At 38.6% G+C, this 26,987-nt stretch overlaps 1 protein-coding gene and 1 long non-coding RNA gene across 2 annotated transcripts; both read left to right on the top strand.

The window, feature by feature from the left end:
• The first annotated feature begins 3,844 nt into the window (after window positions 1-3,844).
• Window positions 3,845-5,403, top strand: LOC143856258 (transcription repressor OFP4-like). Its single transcript, XM_077366424.1, has one exon. The coding sequence runs from the start codon at window positions 3,943-3,945 to the stop codon at window positions 5,089-5,091; it is 1,149 nt and encodes a 382-aa protein (XP_077222539.1). The 5' UTR covers window positions 3,845-3,942; the 3' UTR covers window positions 5,092-5,403.
• A 14,664-nt stretch (window positions 5,404-20,067) lies between these two features.
• Window positions 20,068-24,055, top strand: LOC143856715 (uncharacterized). Its single transcript, XR_013238303.1, has 2 exons — window positions 20,068-20,261; window positions 23,566-24,055. It is a non-coding gene; the product is annotated as an uncharacterized LOC143856715 (long non-coding RNA).
• Window positions 24,056-26,987: the final 2,932 nt, after the last annotated feature.

Consider the following 26,987-nt stretch of genomic DNA (forward strand, 5'->3'; position numbering starts at 1 on the left):
GTTGAAAGTGCATTTAAACATAAAATCAAGAGGACTCCAAATACATTCTAAAAATAAGAACATTGAGTCTTCTTGGAATGTCTTGGCTCCTTTGCACTTTCTTAGACTTCTTCGGGAGTGAACATCTTGAACTTTATCTTGGCTCTTGTGACATGTCTTCCAATCTTAAATGCATGTTGAGGTACATGAGGTGTCACCATGGCATGTTCAACTCCAAGCTCCTTCTTGACACTTGCTTAGGAACTTGTGGCATCTTCATGTTGAGCTTCTTTACTTGAGCATCTTCAAATGAGGATGACTCCAATGTAGGTGCAAGCTCTTGGTTCCTTTGATCCTTGATCGACAATCATGTGTTGTGAAGAGTTGTGTAATGACGATTATGAAATGAAATTCCTGTATACAACACAACACCTTAAGGCAACACATCATCAGTCCATAAATGCTATTCAATTTAGTTTGCTAGCATCAAAACAATAAGGTAAGGTGAATGATTAAACCTTGGGCTTACACGCTTTATTAAGCGCACGCCGCATCGTAGCGATGAGCGATTGGAGCCTTAATTTTTTCAAATTTGATCCGAGCCATTAGATCCAGATCGAGTTGGATCGGTCAAGTGGATAGAGCGAATGGTTCGGTTGGGTTGGGCCTTGAGTTCGGGCCCAACGGTCATGGTGTAACGGCTAGTGGATGATGATCGTTGGATTGTGTCCCATCTACACAACGGTCAAAAGCCCAAAGGGTGTGATCTGCATTGTTGATGGGTGATCTAGCTGTTACGGAATTGAAGTGGTGTTTACACAAGTCAACAGTCACCCCAGGATTGATCTGGACAGTATAGTCGTGATGGGACACGATCTAACGGCCAAAATTGAACCCGCTACGTAAAAGTGCACTGTAGGGGTGTATTTCTTACAGCAGAGTCACGAGAACCTCTATAAAACTAGTAGAAAACACCCATATATTACAAAATTCGGAATTCCTTTATGGCATAACCAAACTGTCGATTCCATAAGCAATTTCACTCTCTCACACTCTCTTTTACCCCCTACAAAGTCTTGATTTTACTGTTTTAGAAATCCTTTCAAGTATTCTGTTTTTCTGCAGAAACAGAACACTTGGGTCTCAAATACTTGAAAAATTCAAGGGTGGTTCAGGTTTGGTTCTGTTCAGTGTAGAACGTCATCAAGCAATTGGTTTGGATTCGGACTTCATTGTATCTTGGAGGCGAGTTCTTGGTCCCCTTTGCACACTACTGGTGGGAGCGAATACAATCTTAAAGCAAAGCATTTACACGCCTTGAAGCATCTTCTTATCTTCTTCTGATTTCTGTTCAACCACTACATCAATTTTCTCCAAGAGAAGGAAATCAAAAGACAAAAATATCCCTAGATTCCCTAAAATTAGGGGTGCAACTCGCGTTGATTTTTCAGAATTCAGGTTGAGCTTTTGCCTTTAAATCGGGTCGGGTTAGGGTTGATTCCAATTCATTTTTTTAGCAAAACCTCAAACCGACCCAACTCAAGTTACACCCCTACCTAAAATCTCTCTAAAATTCATACAACTCCTAAAAGCTCTCTCTCCAACTCTATCTTAAATTCGTCCAATTAAATCTCTAAAATTTGGCAAAATTTAAAATACAAAAAATAACTAATAAAGAAAATAAAACTAATTTAGCACTCTTGAAGAGTAGTAATCAACGTCGGCCATTGATCTGGACGTCGTCTAATATATTCCGATTTCATGGTGATCGACCTCAAAAAATATAATCCGGCATTATTTCTGGCTTGATCGATGATTTGAGTCGGATTGGTGATCCGAGGGTTTCAGGTATCCTGATCAAGGGTCTAACGTTCTTGACCGTTGATTTTCATGATCTTGTGAGATGCACCTGCATCAGGTTCGAAAAAAGCGAGCAAGCTTTTCCATTTTAAAATATTTTTTTATTTTCATATTTCCCTGCCCCTTCCTATGCTCTCCTTACTCAACACAGCCTCAAATCTCACTTTCTCTAAGGCCTCTCTACCACGAGGGCCATGTTTGGCAACCGTATTTGTTTTTTCCATGAAATTTTAGTTTATCAAGTGGTGAGGGAGCGTGGGAGATGAAGTAACTTGAGATCTCCTGACTGAGTAGATGGTAAGATATGGCTAAACGCAGCAGTGGAAAACTAAATTGTCTTTTTTGGATAGAGTTTTTCTTTTCCTAGTTTTTCAGCCTTTTCTCACCCTCTCCTCACTCATGCCAACTCAAGACTGGCCAGATTCTACCTTCGCTGGTCCTCTCTCAACACGTGACAAACTAATCTTCTATGGAAAAAAATTTCATGCAAGCCAAACATGGCCTAGGTAAACAAATATTCAATGAATTTTTTTTTTCGAGGTTTAAGTGTTCTGTGCCGTCCAATCTATTGCTTAAATGCTCAAATTCCAAATTCTAAGACCAAACGGTTATAAAAGCTAAAGGGAGTTTTTGTTACAGTCCTGAGTGGGGCCCGCCTAGGTATGTGACTGGGTGGGACCCATCTTGGTATGGTACAGGCTTAAAGAGCTTTGCCTGATGCATTTCATCAGCTCAGGAGCTTTTGGCATATTTGTAAGGTACCACCACCTCTCATGATCGAGTAGTGGAAGGGGCAACCTGGAAAAAGGGCTACTTGGAAAAAAGACCAGCGTAAAAGCCGTTACAGAGTAGGCCGCCGCAGACGTTGGATGCAGAAGCGTGGTGGAATGTTATGGGCTCCATTTTGAGCCCGCCTAGGTATGGGACTGGGTGGGACCCAATCTGGTATGGGGCAGGTTTAAAGGGCCTTGCCCAACATGTTCCATCAGATCGGGAGCTTTTAGCGTATTGGTAAGCTACACAAAACTTTTCTTATTATGTCAACTAAAAGAATGCGTCCCGAAGGCCCTGTTTAAATTGCAAGAAAAACATTTCTGAAAGAAAATTTTTTCTCGAGCGAAATAATATGATTATGGTCAATTTAGAAAATATCATCACAAATTGAAGGTCTCTGTAGAAAAAAATTGAATAGGTTTGGTTCAAATTATCTTTTTTCATGGGTTAAAAAAGAAGATGTATTTAGAAATATTCTTCCTTGCAAACTTTTTCCAGAAAGATTCTGCAATCTAAACATGGCCTAAAGTGAAGGATCAAGTAGTCCTGAAATCTGATGGTCTGGCCCAAGTCATGCTTCTTTTGATCTGATTCATAGTGAGTGCATGATCAAAACATATCATCTTTGGGAATTTAAAGATCCAAGAAAAATGCTTGAATTAGAGGGGTGCATCTACCAAAAGAAATGTGGTAACCATCTTCTTAAACTTAAATAGCATAAAATCTGAGAAGTGATATTTACACATCATTTTCCACCACTCCACCCTCTTTTGCTTGTCTTTTCCTTAAAATGGATTTCTACTCCCCTTTGTTTGACCTTTTGACAAAAGGGGAGGGAATGTTGGAAGAGGTGGTGGAAATATCATTTCTCTTTCCCATTCATGTTTTAATTATTTTAAAATAGTAATCATCCCTTTATCAACACTTTGATGTAGCTGTTAAAGACCAAAACAATTCCCAAACAGCTATTAACAGACAATTGAAAAAGAAAAATTGAAAAAGAAAAATTGGTATTGGCAATGATGGCACTCTTCTCCTCATATTATACTTTTCTAATTGAAAGCTAAAGATCTTATAATGATTTTAAGCAGGGGAGAAAATGCTCATACGGGTCAGTTTGATTCCACCCCAACTTTTCTATTTGGTGGGTCCCCTCTCAGCTGAAAAACAAACATCCATGAACCCTTTCCCTTTCAAACTCTCTCTCTACCCCCCCTCTATTTATCTTGAACCTCACTCACATTCAACAAAGAAATAGAGAGGTTTTCCTTTTAGATAGATTCTCAAGAGAGAATTTTCTTCTCAGGAAGCATAGAGAGATTTCTGTTCATGGGTAATTACAGATTTAGATTATCTGACATGATGCCAAATGCCTGGTTCTACAAGCTCAGAGACATGAACAAGTCAAGAAACCAAACCTCCCACCCTATGAAGAAAAAGCACCCTCAAAATGCAACACACCCACAATCCCCACCCAAAAAAGACCCACATCTTTCCCTCCAAACAAACTCTTACTTCACCACAGACCTCAACAGAGATCAATTCTACAATTCCCCCATAAACTTCAAAGCCTCAGACACCCATTTCCCAGACCCACCAAAAAATCCCAAAAAAAAACCCAAAAGAAAAAGCCACAAATCCTCTTCAAAATTAGTCACCTCCTCTGTCTCAGCAGGCTGCAGCTGCCGTGCCACTTTCGACTCCGTCTGGAAGTCCGATTCCCCACCGGAGTTCCCAAACTCCGGCGAGCCCTCGCTGGCCATCAATTCCCTTCTCAAAAACATTCCCTCAGATCCCATTTCTGATCAGTTCGACGCCATTTCTTCTTGGTCTAGTTCTTGCAATTGTACAGTCAGATCTTCTGCCACCGATATAATTATCGATGTCGATAACACGAAGAATTATTCTCAAAAATTCGATAAATTTGAAGGCATAGAATCCATTTCGGACCTCGAGCTGCGTCCCATTTTGACAAAGCCCGCGAAATTGAAACAAACAGAAGCCACAAAATTCAGAAGTTCTGCTAAGTTAGAAGAGAAAAATACTCATGGGTCTCTGTCTGTCAAAGTTAACAAGGAGGGGGTAATCAAGAATTTTAAAGAAGAGAAGAGTCCTGCAAGAAAATCTACTTCAAATTGTTCTCAGGGATTGAGAATACGTGGGAATTCTCCACGACTAGCGAGCAGGAAGATTCAGGCTTACAACAGGAAGAGTATGTCTGTAACGGCTTCGAGAACGCAGAGGAAAAATGTAACAGAAAGTTTTGCTATTGTAAAGTCATCATTTGATCCACAGAGAGATTTCAGAGATTCTATGGTAGAAATGATTGTGGAGAACAATATTCGGGCGTCGAAGGACTTGGAAGAGCTATTGGCATGCTATCTGTCACTGAATTCGGACATCTATCATGATGTTATCATCAAGGTTTTCGAGCAAATTTGGTTTGATTTCACCGAATATTCGGCCACGAAAAAATAAAGTAATTGTACGATCCCTCCTATATAAATATGTTATATTATCAGGGCTCAAAATTTCCTCTAGTACTCTTATTTTTTCTTGATGACAGCGCTGAATTCTCGCCCAAGAAAACCAACTGTTTTCGTGGATTTCCCATTAGGAAAGCATGAAAATTCATCAAGTTCTCAATGGAGAGGAGAAACCATTTCTCGTCAATGTTTTGAGGTCTTTTAGCTTCAAAACTGCACAATCCTTTGATTTTCAATCACTGAAATGATGTAATTTTATCAAGTTCTTGAAATAAAATAGATAATATTTCTCTTTTTCCTTGAAGAGGGGCTGAAATTCTTGGCTTTTGTTTTGTTCATCCTGAACTTAAGAGTGGATAAGAAACAAAGTTTTTTATTTAATGAGCTTGGATTCAGAAAGCAGGAAGAATGTTTAAAGTTCAGTTTTAAATGTTCTTCAAAGGCCTCTGATGGAAAAACTGACAGGGATCTGGTCATGCTGTCCATATCAAAAGAAGCAATAAATATATATTATCTCAATTCAATATAAAGAAGCAGAGTTCATTTTATGGTAAAATTTGAAATTAAAGTACATCTTAAAATTTTATGAGACATACTTTTCACAGAAGAATTCATGTGGATGAAAAAAAAGTACAAAACATCAACTCAATTTTCAGTAAATCTTCAATTCCTTTAGCTTGAGATGATATAATGACAGTACTTGAAAGCGGAAATAACCAATTTAATTAATCTAAATCTTGGGTAAGAAAATTCAACTGATCTTAGAAACTAGAGATCAGGAACTTCATATCCTATAAGAAAATTTTGTTTCCCTACCTGTTTGGATTGTCAGAAAAAATATTTTTGATAGAAATTTTTTCTTTCCACGATTTAGTTAGAAATGATATGATTGCTGTTAGTATATAGGGAAAGTATCATAAATTGAAGGTCCCTCTAAGAAAAAAATTGAATGGGTTTGGTTCAAGTTATCTTTTTCCCTGTGTAAAAAGTAGAAAAATTTAGAAATATTTTTCCTTTCCAAACTTTCCGGAAAATTCCTGGAATTCAAACAGAGTAATTGCTCTGTTTCAGTCCACAGCCGACAGATACCAAACAGGATTGCACGATTTTTTTGGAAAAGTAGGAAAGGGTAAATATTTATTAATGTTCCTACTTTTTTAAAATTATAAATTGAATCAATTCTATGTAAGTTTTACTTATAAGTACTTTCAATTTATGATAATAACCCACCAAATCAAGTATAATCATATATTTCCCTCTAAATGATGGAAAGAATAAAAAAATTCCAAGAAAAGAAATTCAGTCAGAAATGTTTTTCTTGCAATCAAAACAGGGTTTTAGTGATTTGGTGATTTGATTTTTTTGAAAAAAAAAGAAAGAAAGAAGAAACAATCTACTGTTAATAGTCAAACTGTGTGGGTACCAAGAGAAATAGAAAATAATGGCCCTACAAAAATTGATATACAAATCCAAAGATCTTAGAATATTTTCATATATTTACATATCTCTGAACAGTAAAAGAAGCATTAAAAACTCCACCCACCACAAAAAACCAAAACCTACCAAAAGTTGAAAAACAAATCTCCAATGCAAAGATATTGTGCTCAAAATCAGAAAAATAAATAAATAAATAAACAAATAAAAGCTTTGGGAACGTCAAGATCAATTAAAAGAAAACGACAAAAAAGAACAATTTGCACAATTCAAGAACCATACCAATAGAAAAAGCTTCTTGAATCAGCTTTACAAAATTTCAAGTTTCTTTTTCGTATATAGATAAATAAAGTTCAGATATAATAAAAACAAAAGGCTACTTTTAATGAATTTAGAAAATCTTCCAAACAGTAAAAGCACTTCTAGGACTTCAAAGTTCAAACATAATGCAGAGTCTAACAGAAGAAAGCTGAAACACTTTTTCCAAGAATTACAAAATCATGGAACTGCAAAAGTTAAGGCAGACTTTAATTTGAATTTGGAAGCCGGTATAGACCCATTAAAATTAGCCAGATTAGTCCCTATAAGTTAACACGACAAACAGACTTAATGAACAATGCCCAAATTTTGTGGATGTCAATACCAATTTATGGATGAGCAATCAAAGGTGGGGCCTAGTAGGAGATGGTCTAGATCAATCGGAACCGTCAATTGGGAAATTCTGCAGAAATGGGCTCCATTAAAACATCTTGACTAACCATTTGGTGGCTCTCATATTAGACAATCCATTAGCTAAAACATGCTCAAGTTGGACGATCCAAGCCATCTCAAGAAGAGTCTACCATAGGATGGGAAAAAGTATATGGTCCATCTGTTTTGGATTTTGAGAACTGATTTTGAGTCCAAAATTGATTATTGGACTCAAACAGGGTTGAAGGAAACCCTGGATATTACCGAAATATTTTCTTTAAAAATATAAAATTGAGTCATTGTGAAATGGTATTCCCATTTGAAAGACACTTGTACTTTGAAAGGGTATCTTGTTTACTCGAAAGACACTTTTGTGAATGGGTTATCGGTACTTTCATGTTTTTAAGTTTAAAAAGAGGGTTGGGTTTCTAAATTAATTACTTAAATTTTTCTATGATTCCAAATTTGTCTCCTTGTTCCTTTCCGTTCCAGGTGTGGGCACACTGGTTAGCCATTGAACGTGGGGTGCAGCCCAAGAACGGCAGTTTGGGATTGTATCCTCCGGATTTTATTTCAATTTAGCCACCTACATATGTGGGGAAATAAAAGTCTTTTAAGATAAAACTTTAGTTGGCTTTGCTTGCCCAATTCCTTGTTTTTATTCTTCATTAGCTGTTCATGTGTGATTGCAACTTTGATTCTTTGCATCTCCATAATTTGATTCTAATGTTGGAAATAAGATGGTGGAGATGGGGAAGATGAACTAGTGAGAAAAAGGAAAGGAGATGCTTCTAGGAGCGTTACAGATGTCACTCTTTAATATGATTTTGCCGCCATCAATTGTAAAATTGATGTGCATAGGGCAACCACGAACTTGCTTCGAAGATGCATTGAAGCCCGGTGAAATCAACCTATGTTTGTTGACGTATTGCACAAACGACAACAAACCCAAACCCCCTTTGGGTTTATCATGTATGTGAGATGCTAGTGTCTCTTTTGGCAGAATAACAGTACACTAGAGAGAAAATGACAAAAAGGCGGCAAAACAATCATTGAAGGCTTCAAGATAATAAAGAAATGCTTTTGGAAATTCTAAATTTGGATGTCCCAGTTTATAAATTCATGTGATTCTTGAAATGGTGAGCTTATGGTCATTTTATAGACCTGTCTCATTTTCTATTTGAATTGCACCTTTACAGGACACCTAATTAGATCGGATTGAAATCTGACTGTTAGATCATCCCCGATCGTGACTCAACCATCAAGATCGACTCTGAACGCGAATGTTGGCTACTGTAAAACCCTAGTCACCCCGCAACAATCATTGGATTGTTGGATTGGGACCAATTGCCAACCTGTTGTCCAAATCACCCCCGATTGGGATTTGATCGTTCACACTCCACTCAACGATACATACGCACGAAGCTTAAAGTTCAAAGCAAACCAACAAATGGCACTAGTACCCTACTGCCCCACTGCCAATGTCGCATGCGCGTGCACAGACGGTGCGTTACACCATCCTCATGGCCCCAACATTTGCAAAACATTTGAATTTTAAAAAAAGAGGGAAAAGTTGGGGGGAACTTATTAACCCCTCTTCACTCTTCTCACTTTTCACTATGGGACTAAACTTTTAGTACTCACATGCACTTTTCACCTCTTATAAAAACTTTTTCCAAAAGTACTTTATTTTCAAATTCTATAACATTCTACCACCATTTTTCAAAACAAAGAAAAAAAGTTAATTAACACATCAGACTTGGAATTCTTATACATAAATGAATGTATCTCTCGATTTCAACCTTCACTTAGTGAGAATATATTAAAGCTAACCAGAATAGCATAACAAACATGTCTTTGAACTAGTGTATATGAGCAACCGGATATCTTTCACACATAAGATTTTATCTCCACTGGTGAATTCTAGAAGTTAACATGTGTATTTGCCTTGTGTCTTTGTCTTGGTTTCATGAGTGTCATAGAGACTAACAAGGTCTCAAAGGAAGTGGTACCACTTCCACACTCATAAAGGTAGGCCCATCACGACTAGCCATATAACTATAATACTCTAACACAAATATATTATAATCTAATCAAGAACTCATACGCCCAGCCTCCTCCTTAACACACTACATGTACCAAGCACTTTCCCTTGGGATGACATATTTTATAATAATGTAGTACTTGTAATCACTCCATATGACATTCTTGAACTCATTGAACCCAAGGCTTGATGTCTCCTCAAGCGTTGAGTTGAGGTTCAATCATTGGTGATTATTTGCTATTTGCTTTTGAAATTCCCAATTGGGCAACTAAGAGGGGAGTGAATTGGTTGTCTTAGAAAATTTTGCCCTTTAAAAACTTTTACAAATGTTTTCGAATGTTACGTAAACAAGCTAGATTTATTAACAACAATAAGCTCTTTATCACTAGTTAGTTAGTAGGCCAATAACAAGATGTGTTCAACATGCAAACCAATCAAGAGGGACATAATCCCAATAATAAGTGCACAAATAAAGAGAGTAAGGACAAAGAAGAGTGCACAAAAATAAAGAAGATTATTGAACACAAGATTTATAATGGTTCGGTCTTAAAATAAGGCCCACTCCACTCTCTTCAAGTTTGTCTCCTTGAGGCAATACTGAAATACAAGTGTGACAACCAAAGAGGGGGGTGAATTGATCAACTAGAAATTTTAGGCTTAATTAAGGGAAGATTAAGAGTTAATCCACTAATTAAGTATTAATTAGTCTAACCCTGTTTAACTAATCATATTAATAAAATCTAGGGTTTTGACATTCTAATCACGCACATTTACTAACCTTTGTTCAAAAAGATATTATAATGTAATTAGGGTTTAAACATTTCAATCAAGTGCATTCACTAACCCTTGTTCAATCAAAAGCACAAATATAAGTTAGGTTAGAGATTACCAATCACCACACGTGCAAGAGAAGGAAGGGAAGAGAGAAGGAGACAATGAACACATGTAAGCCCAATGGTTTTTACCTTGGCATTCCCATCTTGTTTTGATGATTCCAATACACAAGTGATCATTTATCACTAATGTGTTTGATTGTCTAAGTTGTAGATCATGATAAAGTAAGATCAAGGATGCTTGGATTGAAGGCCAAGAAGCCCACATTGGACCACTAATTGGAAGGCCAAAGTCATCAAGCAAGAAGTCATGAAGACTTGTAGACATGAAGAAATTCATATTGAAGACCATTTTTTGTCTTTTAGAATGTAATTGATCCAAACCTAGATTAGGTTTTTAGAGGCATAATTAAGGTAATCTCACACACCCTAAATAAACAAGTGATTGTATTTGTGGAGTTCCAACACCTTGGAACCCTCATAGCAATCCCATCTTGGTTGAGAACTGGAAGCCCAAAACAGAATTGAAAATCTGCTCTGCATAGGCTTCTCGGAACTCCGAGAGTTTTTCTTGGAACTCCGAGAATTCTCGGAACTCCGAGAATTATTCTCGGAACTCCGAGAAATGGTCCAGTAAACTTTTTCCAACTTCTGTGTGGCTTCTCGGAACTCCGAGAACACTCCAACGGTCTGAAAAAGAGCCGTTTGGAATTTTGCTGGAATTACCGTAATGCCACTGAACGGTCATATTTTGTTTTTCCTATAAATATGGGTGTTCTAAACATACAAAAAATTAATCCTAATACTCTAAAACTTCATTTGAGTATCCAAGAGTGAATCAAACGTCAATTGTGCCTCTCATCACCATCTTTAGGATTTGGATCATAGGCTCAAATTTGTACATCCATTTTGTAACCCTTGTAAGGGATTTTTAGTTTCTTTCTTTCAACCTTCGAGTGTTGTATTCGGGCGAGTATTCGGAGAAGCGTAGCCCATTCTCCGTGGTGAGGATAGCCACCGAGGTTAAAGCTATTGGGGTGAGGATAGCCACCAAAGTTAAAGCTATTGTAATTGGCATTCGATCTTCGCCAAGGTTAAGAAGATCAAATAGTGAAGCCATCAACGGGTTTGGTTGGTGGAGTGGAGTAGGCCTCGGATTTGAGGACCGGACCACTTTAAATCTCGGGTGCACTCTTTCTATCTCTTTGCTCTTTTATTTGCATTGCACCATTAGATTTAACTTGTATGCTTGAATATTGATTCTTGATCTCTTAAACTTAAAATCGGTTTAAAGGTTTTAAATTGGTAGATTCTATTTCTTAAAACAACCATATTCTCCCTCCTCATTGTGTTGCCAATCTAGTATAACTTGGGACCCCCCTACATCGGATTTTCACTTGGTATCAGAGCCTTGGCTCTTAAAAGATTTTAAAATTTTTGTAAAAGTTATTTCAAAATCTAACTAGGGAAGATTTTATTTGGCAACTTCTAATTGTGAAATGGCACACCAAATTGGAACCGGACTTCCGGAAGGCCATTCCACAACTAGACCTCCTTTCTTCAATGGGTCAAACTATGGACATTGGAAAACAAGGATGCGCATCTATCTTCTTTCGATAGATGTGGAACTTTGGTACATTGTTGAAAATGGATACAATGTACCTTCCAAACCATTTGAAGAATGGAATGTGGTAGAGAAAAGGCAAGCTAATTTGAACTACAAAGCAATAAATTCCTTGTTTTGTGCCTTAGCTACCGAGGAGTTTAATAGAGTTGCTCTTTTTGATTCCGCCAAGACTATTTGGGATACCCTTGCGACTACCCATGAGGGAACATCACAAGTCAAGGATTCCAAAATAAACTTGTTAAAGAGCAAGTATGAAATATTTAGAATGAGTCCAAACGAGAGTATTTCGGAAATGTATACTCGTTTTTCTATTATTTCTAACGAACTAGCTAATCTTGGTAAATCTTATCCTAACGATGAGCTTGTGAGTAAGTTACTTAGGTCTCTTCTTCCCCATTGGGATCCAAAGGTGACCGCGATTCAAGAGTCAAAAAATCTCAAGACGCTAACCATAGAGGAGCTTGTAGGATCTCTCATCACCCATGAGATGCTCCTTACTAGTCGACAAGAGGAAAAGAAGCCAAAGGAGAAGGAGAGGGAGTTTAGATCCCTAGCACTCAAGGCTTCCAAGGAAGACTCATCAAGTGAAGCGGATAGTGACGAAGAAGAAGCTTTACGAAGATTCAAGAGCTTGTGGAGAAAGAAGCATAAGAAAGATAAGAAAAAGAAAGAAGAAAGTGATGTTGATGGAGCCTTAAGATGCTTCAATTGCAAGAAGATTGGACACAAAAGACCGGATTGTCCACTTCTAAAATCAACTTCCTCTAAGTACAAGGGTAAGAAGGATTGGAAGAAGCATAAGGCTCTTGCCGCCGGTTGGGATGCGTTAAGCACATCGGGCAAAAGCTCAAGTGAAGGGGAAGAAAATAAAAAAGATGATCTTTGCTTCATGACATTCACCCATGAAGTTGAGGTAAACTCTAACCCCTCATATTCTTCATCTAGTAGTAAAAGTGATAGCATACCTTATGATGAATTATGTGAAACCTTGCATACCCAAATTTCCAAAAACAAGGTTCTTAAAAAATCCATTTCAAAATTAGAAAAAGAACTTGATTTTTTGAAAAAAGATTTATCTTCTTCCATATCTCAAGAACAAGTGAATCTTGCAAATCATAAACTTGAGATTGATACCCTTAAGGGTAGTTTGGATGAGAAAACTTGCCAACTTTTAAAACTTCAAAATATGGCAAGCTCCTCCAATTCTTATGAAGATGAAAGAAATGAACTTTTAGTTCAAACATCCCATCTTCATAATGAAAATGAGAGACTTAGATTATGTTTACATGGATTTTTAAATGGAAATAAAATTATTGACATAATCCTAAGTAAAACTAGTCTTAGACCTCAACATGCTTATCATGATAGGACTAGTGTATCTAACCCTCTTGTTAGATGCCATTTTTGTGGAATGAATGGTCATTACCAATTCCAATGTGCATCCAAGAGTAGGGCTAGATGTGGGACCAAGAAATCTTGGGTTCCCAAAACCCCCATATGATGTTATTCATATTGTGTAGATTAGGGGTTTTTGAACTTAAAATTGAATATATTTCATTTGTATGGTTTTTTGATAACCCCTCTTGTCTTATAAAATTATTTTAACTAGGGGGAGTTAAAATTAAATTTTTCTTTGAAAAAGGGGGAGCTTTAAAATTGTAAATTTTAAACCCTTTGTTTTTCTTACCCCTTCTTTTTGTTGATGACAAAGGGGGAGAAGAATCTAGAGAAAAGTCTCTAGAGTAAGAAAAATGTGAAAAGAGTATATGCTTTGATTTGTAAATCTCTTGTGCTTGTCATCATAAAAAAGGGGGAGATTGTAAGCCCAATGGTTTTTACCTTGGCATTCCCATCTTGTTTTGATGATTCCAATACACAAGTGATCATTTATCACTAATGTGTTTGATTATCTAAGTTGTAGATCATGATAAAGTAAGATCAAGGATGCTTGGATTGAAGGCCAAGAAGCCCACATTGGACCACTAATTGGAAGGCCAAAGTCATCAAGCAAGAAGTCATGAAGACTTGTAGACATGAAGAAATTCATATTGAAGACCATTTTTTGTCTTTTAGAATGTAATTGATCCAAACCTAGATTAGGTTTTTAGAGGCATAATTAAGGTAATCTCACACACCCTAAATAAACAAGTGATTGTATTTGTGGAGTTCCAACACCTTGGAACCCTCATAGCAATCCCATCTTGGTTGAGAACTGGAAGCCCAAAACAGAATTGAAAATCTGCTCTGCATAGGCTTCTCGGAACTCCGAGAGTTTTTCTCGGAACTCCGAGAATTCTCGGAACTCCGAGAATTATTCTCGGAACTCCGAGAAATGGTCCAGTAGACTTTTTCCAACTTCTGTGTGGCTTCTCGGAACTCCGAGATTTTTCCTCGGAACTCCGAGATTTTTCTCGGAACTCCGAGAACACTCCAACGGTCTGAAAAAGAGCCGTTTGGAATTTTGCTGGAATTACCGTAATGCCACTGAACGGTCATATTTTGTTTTTCCTATAAATATGGGTGTTCTAAACATACAAAAAATTAATCCTAACACTCTAAAACTTCATTTGAATATCCAAGAGTGAATCAAACGTCAATTGTGCCTCTCATCACCATCTTTAGGATTTGGATCATAGGCTCAAATTTGTACATCCATTTTGTAACCCTTGTAAGGGATTTTTAGTTTCTTTCTTTCAACCTTCGAGTGTTGTATTCGGGCGAGTATTCGGAGAAGCGTAGCCCATTTTCCATGGTGAGGATAGCCACCGAGGTTAAAGCTATTGGGGTGAGGATAGCCACCAAAGTTAAAGCTATTGTAATTGGCATTCGATCTTCGCCAAGGTTAAGAAGATCAAATAGTGAAGCCATCAACGGGTTTGGTTGGTGGAGTGGAGTAGGCCTCGGATTTGAGGACCGAACCACTTTAAATCTCGGGTGCACTCTTTTTATCTCTTTGCTCTTTTATTTGCATTGCACCATTAGATTTAACTTGTATGCTTGAATATTGATTCTTGATCTCTTAAACTTAAAATCGGTTTAAAGGTTTTAAATTGGTAGATTCTATTTCTTAAAACAACCATATTCTCCCTCCTCATTGTGTTGCCAATCTAGTATAACTTGGGACCCCCCTACATCGGATTTTCAACACAAGATTTGGGAAGAGAGAAGGAGACAATGAACACAAGATTTATAGTGGTTCGGTCTATTACAAGACCTACTCCACTCTTCACGTCCTTGCGTGAGTTCCACTATCTCGATCCTCCTTCAAGGCCGGATTAATGAGCCATTACATGACCAAGCTTTTCCATTCTCAAGGGCCAAAGTGAAGCCCATCTGCACGAAGCCTTCGGCGAGGGGACACACCCTCATATGCCGTCTTCACCTGTCTTAACGGGTCGAAGAGGAGACCCTCGTCTTCACCTTTCTTAACGGGCCGAAGAGAAGACCCTTTTCTTCACAATTCTTACCGGGCCGAAGAGAAGACCCTCAATGAAGAACAAAGAAAATAAAAACTCTCATGCCTCTTGATAGGCAGATTACATCTTTAAAAGCTCACAATCACTCCAAGAAAATACAAAATGTAAAACCCTATGGAGTGCTTCTGGATAAGATGTAGAAATGAAAGATCAAAGAGGTTTTTAGCTTTTGAAATAAAATGTTGAAGCTCATAGAGAAATGGGATTTGATCTTTCTCAAAATGTTCAAAAGCTTGTAGAGATAAGTTTTCATCATGTATATATAATGTATTTGAAAAGATGACCATTTGGGGTAAAACTGTAAATAACTGGCTTGAAAAAGTCAAGCAGACAACGCCCCAACGGCTAGTTTGCTCGACCGCGACGGTCGATTGAGCCATCGCGGTAGCCCGCCCCTATCAGGCGGCCATTTTTATTTTCAAATTTCTTACCATCGCGGTCGACTGACCCCATTGCAGTCGTCCGGCGAGGTCAACTTGTCCGCTCGAAAATTCGGCTCAAAAACCTATCTGCGGTCGACCGACCCACGGCAGTCGCCCGCCCAAACCCATGACAGAATGGTTCTGTTTGAACAGAACCCATTCCGCCGTCGCCCAGCTTGACCTGGTCGACCGGCCCGCTATTTTTTCGCAAGTGCTGGAATTCCAGCCAGCTTGCTGCGGTCGCCTGGGAGACCCTCAGTCGACCGACCCTAGTTAAAATTCTATTTTTTTACTTTAAAGCTTAGGGGCTTTTAGGCCATGGTCTTTGGGCTTAAGTCATAAGTTTTCAAACACATTTTTGGGTGTGTTGATGGTTTTCAAAGATGTAAAATGTTAAGTATAAAAACCATTTGAAAACCTTTTGAAAGTGCTTAAACATAAAATCAAGAGAACTCCAAATACATTCTAAAAATGAATACCATGAGTCTTCTTGGAGTATGTCGGCTCCTTTTGCACTTTCTTGGACTCCTTCTACTTGGGTGAACATCTTGACCTTGTCTTGACTCTTGTGACTTGTCCTTCAATCTTCAATGCATGTTGAGGTAGATGAGGTGTCACCATGGCATGTTCAACTCCAAGCTCTTTCTTAACACTTGCTAGGAGCATGTGGAATCTTCATGTAGAGCTTCTTTACTTGAACATCGTCAAATGAGGATGCCTTCACTGTAGGTGAAAGCTCTTGGTTCCTTTGATCCTTACTACACAGGTCATGTGTTGAGAAGAGTTTTGTAATGGCGATTATGATATGAAAATCTTGTATACAACACAACACCTCAAACCAACACATTAGTCCCTAAATGTCAATCAATTTGGTTTGCTAGCATCAAAACAAGAAGGTAAGGTGAATGATTAACCCATGGAAATCCTTGGGCTTACATTCTCCCCTCTTTTATGATGGCAAACAAATTGATTAGAGAGGCTGGAGATATTAAACAAATAGATGAATAAGCATTAAATACTATAAATAATGAAGTCATGCCCCCCCTCACTATATGCACAAGTGTAACATGATAATGTAAATCATATGGTGCATATACAATTGGACTTCCTAATCAATTCTAAAAAATCTCCCCCTTTTGCAATAACAAAAAGGTAGGGATATAAAAGTGAAAGTGCAAGTGCAAGTGGGGTGTCAAGATGAATGATAGCTTATATAAGCTATATATATGGTATATGACATGACATTCCAGCTCATATGATGCTTATCAAAATAGAAAATAAAATAAAATGCATGATAAGCCTTTTTTATATTTTGTTGTAAAAGATTTTCAAGTTTAGTACAACTATGGGGGCGGTAAATCATGTGAGCACATCACAATGATCTATATAAACATGAGCATATAACTATTTAGCTCTCCCCCTATGTCTTTGTCATTGGCCCTAGGTGAAACCTACGTGATAGAGCATGATAGGATACTGTGATGGAAAAGGTGAATGATTTGAACACTTGGGCTCCATTAGCTACTTTTGATCATGTAAGTATTTACCTAAGCAAGGATATGCTCAGATCTATGACACAACCATTTAGGTTCACAAGTTGCTTCAAGAAGGGGTTCTCTAGACAGTGAGCAGACAAGACTCTTCCAGAGCATGGATATGCTCTGAACTTTGATATAACTTTTGGAGTTCATTTGTTGCTTGCCCCTAGAGATTCTCATATGAAAGTGAAAGCTCCCCCGGACTATGTGCATCTAATATAAATGTTAGAGTTCAAGCACATAGGCCCTTGATTCAATTAATCACCTTTAACCATTTTGAGTTGCTCCATTCAAATGAAGATTTCATTTTGAATAAGAATGGATGGTTATTAGACTTTTAGGATACCAGATGAAATGAGTACAGTCTAATAAACACATGGTCAAGAGAATGTAACCAATGAAGTACTAGAACACATCCATGGCAACCAAAAGAACATGTATATATAGATATAAACCATAAAGCTCAATATACATGAACAAAATGGAAGATTGATACCACATTTCATTTAATATATTTTGAAATGATAAAAGTGGTATTTGAAAATCTCTCGAAAGAAGTAATGTTGAACTTTGAATTCTTCTATCCGGAGCTATTCTACTGATGAATGTTTAGACGAGCTTAGATCAATGCTTGACCCTTTCTTCCATGTAAGGGCAGCATCTTTGAAAGTTCTTCCCGGAATGAGAGATAGGGTACTTGTTTTAAATCTTCTCCTTTATCAAAGGGTCATCCTTGAGAGGATGAGCATGAAGTGCACATGCCAGCCTTTAGACAAGAATCTTCAATTTTCTTAATCTTTGTGCAACCTTCACTATGGAAAAATGTAGAGTTGGACAGAGAAAATTGAGTACATCTACCATCTTATTACATCTGGCATGATGGAATGAGACAAGTACCATAGACAAGCTGCGAAGGACTGATTATTTGAAATCAATCAACTTGAGTCCTCCGAAGCTAAAATCTTGGAAGAGATGATGGGACATGAAAAGCTCAAAGAATCAATTCTCTCTCCCAAGAGATTGTCAGTGGCCTTTGATAAAACCTATAAAGCATGGCATGGCATGGCAATACACAATGGCTATAGATATAATTGTAAAAGTATAGCCATTGGATCTTATCATGATAATATATTTTTATTCAAAAATACATGATAAGAGACTACTTCATAGGCAATGGGATGATCATCTCAAGCACCATCCTATGAAGAGGAGTTCTAGAGATTTTCAAACTCTAGAACAAGATACTTATTATTGGCATAGATAGAAACATATAAGTCTATCCAAGATAAGTATAAGGCCTAAAAGGATATGTCACTCAAGCTTAGGCCAAGGGATCTTGTCAAAAAAATGAGAGATGATCTCAAATTTAAAGAAAATGACAAGACCCAGCTACAACACATATGGAGCAATGTGGCTCCACATGAGTGTACTTATTATATGTGATGCACATCAAACATCATATGATAAGATGAAAATGACAGATATAAATGTAAAGCTCCCCCTTTGTTAGAAACTCATACATGGTATGAATCCAAAGTGCTGTCCTAACACCGAGAGATTTAAAGGTAAATGATTTACAAGCCACCCTTGGGCCATTAATGCATGATTTGCTATAGGTAGTCATATGATAGCAAAAGAGATGACGACAACCTAGCAAACCATGCATTCCCTAAATATTTGCAAATAATATATAAGTATAACATACGAATGACATATGGCTTATCATGGTTAAGATGTTGGTAAAAAGCCAAAGAAATTACTGTTTTAATTAAAGGTGAGTGTACACTCTCCATCTTACTAGGTAAGAGGACTAAAAGTACTAATTTAGTGATTTTTAAATTTAAGTTTACCATCTTCACCATGTACCTAGTAGCATACAAGGAGAAATAACTATAGATTATATAGATTATCAATTAAGCTTAAATCTATAGAACTTAGACATTATAGGAGGGATCAATAGAATCCCATGTCTAAGAGAGACATATATGGCTCATGCAATGAGAGCACTCATGGATAATCTACTATGTTTAGACACAAGAATCATGGTCCAAACATCTGTGCCTACATCCACAAACCACAATATAAAAGATAGGGCATTTTAAGCACAAAGTGCAAAAGGCCCCATGAAAAACCAAATTGTGTAGGATACATGTGTTCCCATCACAATGTGTTACATGATAACCACAACAATGAGTAATTGCCCAATAATGATACTAGATTCCTATGACATTTTTAATTTTACTCAATTGAGTTTCACAGATTGAATCTAGACTCATTTTTAATTCTATACAAAATATATTCATGAAGAACAGTAGAGAATAATCCAAGGACTTCTAAAGAATGTCAAGTGATGAATATCTTGGACTCATGCATTCCAAAATGAACTACTATGCATTCCAATATAAGATTCTAGATAGCATGACATGAATGTGTAGACACCCCATTTTGTTTTGTTTTGATCAACAAATAAATTAGTGTGTTAAATCCATGTGAGAACCCCCTCTATCATTGATTTATATGTTTTAGGTCATTAATATCTTGATCTGACTTTACGGATCATCAATCGGGACAAAATAAGCTAGGGTCACTTCATAGCCCGGACCCTGATTCCATTCCGAGACCCGATTTCCGTAAATCGTTAGATCAATGGCAGATCTTGACCTGGGTCTAACCATCCAAAACCACCTAACCTCTCCTCTCATCCTAACCATCCAAACCTCACCTAACCTCACCTAACCTCTCCTCTCATCCTAACCATCCAAACCTCACCTAACCTTACCTAACCCCACCTAACCTTACCTAACCTCATCCTCTCATCCTAACCATCCAAAACCACCTAACCTCACCTAACCTCCTATCCCATTCTCCTATAAATACCCTCTCATCCCACCATCCAAGAAGAAAAGAAGAAAAAGAACCCCTCTCTTAGAAAATTCATCCCTCTCCCTCATCTCTTCAAGGGTTCGGCCATCCTTGCCGGATCGGGTGATTTTATACGTTGGGTGATATATATCAAAAGCAGTCATTATCAAGCAAGGAATCATCTTCAAGGAATTACCATCAAAGAAAAATCAAACACAAAGTGGGTTTCCAAAGAGGTAGGCATTTATTTCAATTCTATGTAGGGTCTGTTTTCATGCATATCTTTTACTTTAAAAGAAAAACCATGTTAGGAAGCATGTAGGGTCTGTTTTCCCCCTGGTTAGCCTCTGGTTAGACCCTGGTTGCACCCAGGTTCGCTGCTGGTTGCACCCAGGTTCGATGCTGGTTGCACCCTGGTTCCCTACTGATTCGCACCCTGGTTCCCTGCTGGTTGCACCCTGGTTCCCTACTGGTTCGCACCCTGGTTCCCTACTGGTTCGCACCCTGCTTCCCTGCTGGTTGCACCCTGGTTCCCTACTGGTTCGCACCCTGGTTCGATATTGGTTCGCACCCTGGTTCCCTGCTGGTTCGCACTCTGGTTAGACCCTGGTTGCACCCAGGTTCGATGCTGGTTGCACCCTGGTTCCCTTGCTGGTTCGCACCCTGGTGCACCCTGGTCCGCACCCTGGTTTGTACCCTGCTTCCTCCTGGTTAGACCATGGCTAGTCTCGGGTTTGCTCCTAACTTAGACCCGACTCACTAAACCCCATACCCATAAGCCTTAAACCCTATAACCATAGCCACACATCAACCCAAGCCATACCTTTGTCCACTCACTGAGGCACACCATTTATCCATAAATTTGGTTACATTAAATCTAACCCAGCCAGGCCACCTGCAGCTTAAGTCAAATCGCCCCAATACAATCCAACCAAGTGGGATCCCAACCCAGCTCAACTGAGTCAACTCTAGCCAACCTCCCTAGTCGAGTTGACCCAACTCTCTAGTCGAGTATGCTCAACCTCTTTAACTAATTGGACTCTCCCCTTAGTTGACTCAATCCAATTCCTTAATCAACCCATCCCAATGCAACCGAGTCGCATTCGACCAAGTTGCGGCCTTCCATGTCACAACCGAGTCATTCCCCTATTCTACTAATGCCCTTTTACACCTAATAGAACTTCCTCCCTTTTGCCTAACCAAGTCATATCCCAACACAATCTGAGTCGCATGTTTGAATCCATTTGGCCGAATCTCATAAGCCCGCCCATTTTGAATTCCCAAAATTCAAACCCTTGATGATTCCTGTATGCTCAATTCTTTGATGCAAATTCCCAATTCCAAAATCCCATTGCTAAATCAATGTTTCTGAATCTCAAGTCCAATGCTCAAATACAAACCCGATTCCTGATCCAAATACCAATCCTGTTTTCCAAAATCCAAGCAACCTCCCCAGCGGAACTACGTGTGGCTTGATCCCCATCGCGGGGTACGTAGGCAATTTGGCACTCCCAAGTTCAGTCGCACCTTTCTCTATCTTTCTCATTCCCTCACACTATTTCATCATCTCTTCCATCCCTTTTTTCACTAACCTCGAGAATTTAAATCGATTTGTCTTGTGTCTTTCAGAACCGTTGGATCACGGTTTCCGTCGTAAGGACCCTTAGAGCCCAATTTAGGAACACCGGTGTCGTGTCGTGTCCTAAGTTTTAGGGAGTCCTAGAGTTAGGAGTCCGGCCTCATCACGGACGCTTGCTATGTATAGCAACCGTGCCATAGGTCTAGTTGCACTAGTCACCCAATCTTTCCCTAGGACAAGCCTAGTAAACTAGGATGTAAGGCAAACCTGCATTAGTCTAAGGGACCATTTGCATTTAGATGAGAATCATATAGCATCTTAGATGAAATCCTAAGATAATAAAATCTTCAACTTGAATTAAATAACTTCTCCTAAAACTGTTGAAACAGTCAATCCCGTCTAGGTCGGTGTCTTAGTTGAGTTAGGCATATGTAACTTGGCTTAGGTGCACCGAACTACGTCGACTCTGATCCCAGTGAGGCTTGGGTACGTAGGCAGCTTGGATGTCTGATGGCATACCACCCGCGAGTCGGCACCACAAACAAATTGTGGTGTTTTGTATATTAATTTTCTTGTAAATGCTTAATCAAATCACTTAGGACTTTCCATGAAATTAGAATTTTAGGAGAACTTTCACTTAGATTGAATCCAGACAAATTAATAAATCAAGATACACATTTAGGATTCACATTGAAATTAGATCATAGGATGCATGTCACTTAGTTCGCACATTAACATAGAGTTGAATGAGCCATTTAAAATAAATTTAAAAGAGTTAGCTTTTGGAATCGAAGACCGATTATCGGGCAAGAATGGTGCATGTGGTGGATAACTCCCCATACCTTCCATTCTCGTAACCAGGTAGCGAGTCTAGATTTCTGGTTAATTACGGGTCCTAGATCCCACATCTAGGTGGCGACTCTGTCAGTCTCTTTCGTGTGGAATTCGGATTGCCTTAGTGATCCCAAGTTCACAGGAAAGATTAATTCAAATCAATAATAAAATGCACACGCCAATCGCGTGGATACGAGAGACCAAGAGAGAGAGAGCGGCGGCTCGCGCCCCACACCCCTCTCGCGGGATCAGGGTACCACAGTTTGGCGACTCTGCTGGGGACCACCTAACTTCATTAAAATTTCAAAAGATAATTCATTTGAATTTAATTTAACTGGCTCATAAAAACTCTATACTTGTTAGATTAGTTTGTCTTGTTTTATTTTCTCTCATCACATTTTACTCGAACTTAATTTAACAAAACCTGAAGGCATCATAGATTGCGCGAACTTATTGCACACACTTACATCACTTGCATCTAAACCCTTGCATCTCACATTCACACACGTCCTATTTTAGGAACCCGGAGTGTTATCTAGCATGGTTGACTGGGATTTCATCACCTGGTGCCTCTGTGCTAGAGAAGCATTCCACCCTTAGCCTAGTACCTTTATGGTGCGTAAACGGATCTATTGTTCACGTACTGATACGCCGGACACTGGTACAGTATATCGAACATGGATTCGCGCTAAGGGAACTCTTGGCCTTACCCCTAGATTAACCCACACATGCATGTAGTATACGAACACATGTGCATCACATGTGTGAGCCTAGTTTAGGATATCCTACCCATTTGTGTCTAGATTAGACCGTGGTCCATCTTCCAATGGTCACGATCGGTCCTTATATGCACGAACAAAGTCATGAGTCGAGATTCTCTCTCCACTCCGATAGATTAGGATTAAGGTTGATGCCTTCAGGTAACACTGATAAAATGTGAAAAAAAAAAATTCCCTTTGAGTTAGGATATAAATCCCATCATTTCCAAAGATCTCATAGGATTAGTCATTCATGATCTATCCGTTGAAAGCAATCTTATGCTATCTCATCTAATCTTTTGATCGTGCGTCTTTCGTTCTTCTGTCATACGATTCGATCGTATCTTCATGCCATCCCCTAACTGGCAGATGCAGAATCTCACAATCTTTCGATTATGCGTTCTCATGATCTGATCATGCCTGGTCCAGATATCTTGCTTGTACCCCTGGTCTGTTCCTCCTCTAGGGGCTACCTTTTTCAAGATTATTTTGCTAAGTCCTTCAGAGTTCACTCTCAGAATCCTTGAGCTAGGGGCATTTCCCTATGCGAATCAGTCATCATTGTCCAAAATTGAAAGTATCAGCCATGATGATGTTCAGAACGAACCAGCCTTCGCCGAGTCTTCAACGCCAAACAGTTGCAGCAGTTAAAGTTTTAGTCACTTACTATTTTATGTTGAGTCAGTCATCATGGTCAGTATAATTGTTGAGTCCGGTCTTACAGTTAAAGGTCAATGCCTAGTCCAGGCAAGTTATCTTCTGTTTCCCTTTCTTATTTAGAGTTGTGAATCCTGAACATGTTCAGGATAGGTTGTCAGATGTAGTATCTTTTTCTTTAAATAAAGTTTCAGTTCCAATAGTTCACTTGTGTCTATTTCTTAAGTGTGCTTCTGATCTTAAAATAAGACTCCCTCCTCAAATGAGAACAAAATTGACGAAACTCCACTTGAGTCACAACGATTACTTGAACAAGAGGAGGAGCGCCAATCTCAGCCTTTCAAAGATGAAATTGAAGTGGTAAACACTGGCACTGAAACCTTGATCCAATAAATGCCGATTGAAAATACATTACCCTCTGAAGAGTGTGAAGAATTGGTAAACCCGTTTTGAGGATAAAAAGATGGTCCCGTAAGCGTTACCATTAATGTCAAGAGAAAGACCCAGATAGAAGGTTCAAGAAAGAATGAAGTGAATATCATATGCTATGCAAGGGGCATAGAGTGGAAATAACTTTCATATTTCCAATCAATGACCTTGGTTCTCAAATTCATAACATGAAGCCAACAAATTCAAGATAAGAAGTTCAAGAGCAAGTATTGAAAAGTGGTCATCAGATATCAAGAGTTACAAATCCATAGATGGAGGATGTCAAGGAACAAGTTTCGCTCTATGAAAGCCGAAAGCACGCATTAGAATCTTGAAAGAAGAAAATCCATTATCTTACCTGGAAATGCCGTCAAACTCCGTGAAAAAAAAAAAAAAAAAGAGAAAAAAAAGAAAAAAATAATCAGTACCAGACGGACTCTAGCCAATCTGAACATCGGAAGGCCCCCTTTGGCCGAATAAATCCCAAAATCAGAACCAATGTCAAAAGAATACCGGTTTGCAAACCCTTCGAGCCTGAATAAAATTTTCTTGAAAACCCATCAAACCAGGGGCATTTCCCCAAACTACGCGAGACCTGATCCCTATACTGGGGTACGTAGGCAACTCGGTTGAACCGAGTTCGGTCGATTCAAAAAGGAAAAGAAATTCAATCATTTCAAAAAAAAAAAAAGAGGGACAAGTTCCAGTAGAAGAGAGGTCAATTATTCCAGAAAGAAAGAAAAAAAAAAGGAAAAATCAATTAACCTTCAAACAATTTATCTTCAAACTAGGGGCATTCGCCCTGAACTACACACGACCTGATTCCTACCTTGGGATATGTAGGCGACCTGTTCACAGGTTCGGTCGAAATCTTTGTTGAGCCTTAAGCCATTCTTTGAAAAGCCCTATCCTACCTATAAAAGTCCTTCTGGTGTTCAGAACTAATGAGCTAGATCCCGAGACAATAAAAAAAAAAAAAAATGATGAATAAGAAAAAGAACGGAGTTTGAAGATCTGCTAGACTGAAAACCTGAAAAGGCGGTTTAGGCAAAATTTAAGATCATTCCTCTGCTAAGTTGAAAACCCGAAACGACGGCTTAGGCAAAAGCTAAGGGGACAGCCTGCTGATTCGAAAACCTAGAAAGGCGGTTCAGGCAAAAGTTAAGGCTAGCACGGTCCGCCAAGTTAAAAACCCCGAAGAGGTGACTTGGTCACGGTAAGAGAATCAGTATAAGAAGGCAACAGCCGGTATCAAGACTGAAGATCAACTGAAGTTCAAGCAAATTCAAGTGATATCCTCAAAACTGGGGGCATTGAAGCTAAGCAATCTTAGGGGTCGTAATTAAATTCTTGAGGCATTACTGTTTCGAGGAAGAAGTCCAGTGTTTACGATTTCAAAAAAAAAAAAAAAAAAAATTCCTTGAAATGATAGATTTACCAAATAAAACGTTAACTAAGTCAGAAGCATCACTGTGTTTGTCAGTATAGTCAGTCAATCTTTGTTATTCTAAGTTCACTCCTTCAGGGCTGCTCAATCCTTTGAGTAGTGCCTTTCATCTAAGTTTTCTCTTTAGAAAGAGTCAATCGTCGTTCCTATGTCCAAATGATGTAACTGTCTTGGTGAAGGAGGCCCGGCCTAGGCAGCTCCCTGCAATTATACCTGAAAGGGTTCGAGAATCTAGTCAAACAGCTACATTTCAAAGAAGATCAACTCAGAAGAGTTCAGAAGTAGAAACATCAGAAAGCCCAGCTTCCGTAAAAAGATCATACCCCAGGAAGGCACCTTAAGCTTGGAAGAGCCCCAGATGCAATGGTGGTTGAGCCAATTTCTCAGAAAGACGAACCATTAAAATTCGGAATCTCCTTCCAGTTTGTTAAATACTATCCTGGTCAAGAAATGTTTATCTAAACACCTGTCAAGAGGCAAATCCCACTTTTTCATGATTATATCCAAGAGAGCCATTGTTCTAAATTACCAATCTCAAATGTCTTGTTCAAGGTTTCAGTTATCAAAATCCCAAGAAGACAAGACCAACAGTCTCATTGAGAAAAATCTTGTTGAAGTTTCATAAAAGTGTTCCTAATCCATTCTTGTTACTAATGGTTCTTCGTTCATAAGGTTGGTCGTCTCATCATTCGTCAAAGTCTTGGTTTCCAATATCTTTACTGGGCACGATCTATAATGTCCCCGATTTCATTAAGTTCAAATCCAAAATTCATCAAATCCAATTCTACGTCAAATTCAAATTCATGAAAACCTCTAAATTCTTCGAGCCCGTTTGTGAACGGTGCCTCTTTTCTCGAGGCCATTTGTGAATGGTCTCGTCTTCTCCTTGAGCCCGTTTGTGAACGGTGTCTCATTCTCTGAGTCCATTTGTGAATGGTCTCATCTTCTCCTTGAGCCCGTTTGTGAACGGTGCCTCATTTTCTGAGTCCATTTGTGAATGGTCTCGTGTCCTCTTTGAGCCCGTTTGTGAAGGGTGCCTCATTTCTCGAGTCCATTTGTGAATGGTCTCATCTTCTCCTTGAGCCCGTTTGCGGACGGTACCTCATTTTCCAAAAATAAAAAAATTTATCAAATCCAAATCCTTAATTAAAAAAAAAAAAAAAAAAATCCAATCCTACGTCAAATTCAAGTTCATAAAAAATATCTAAATTCTTCGAGCCCGTTTGTGAACGGGGCCTCATTTCTCGAGTCCATTTGT

This window comes from Tasmannia lanceolata, unplaced genomic scaffold, assembly GCF_043159265.1.
Source record: "Tasmannia lanceolata isolate RefF3 unplaced genomic scaffold, GAP_Taslan_0.1 ptg000023l, whole genome shotgun sequence".
Lineage (NCBI taxonomy): Eukaryota > Viridiplantae > Streptophyta > Magnoliopsida > Canellales > Winteraceae > Tasmannia > Tasmannia lanceolata.

Excerpts from the sequence above, each read along its gene's own strand:
- LOC143856258 (XM_077366424.1), top strand. The coding sequence starts at position 3,943 with ATGGGTAATTACAGATTTAGATTATCTGACATGATGCCAAATGCCTGG.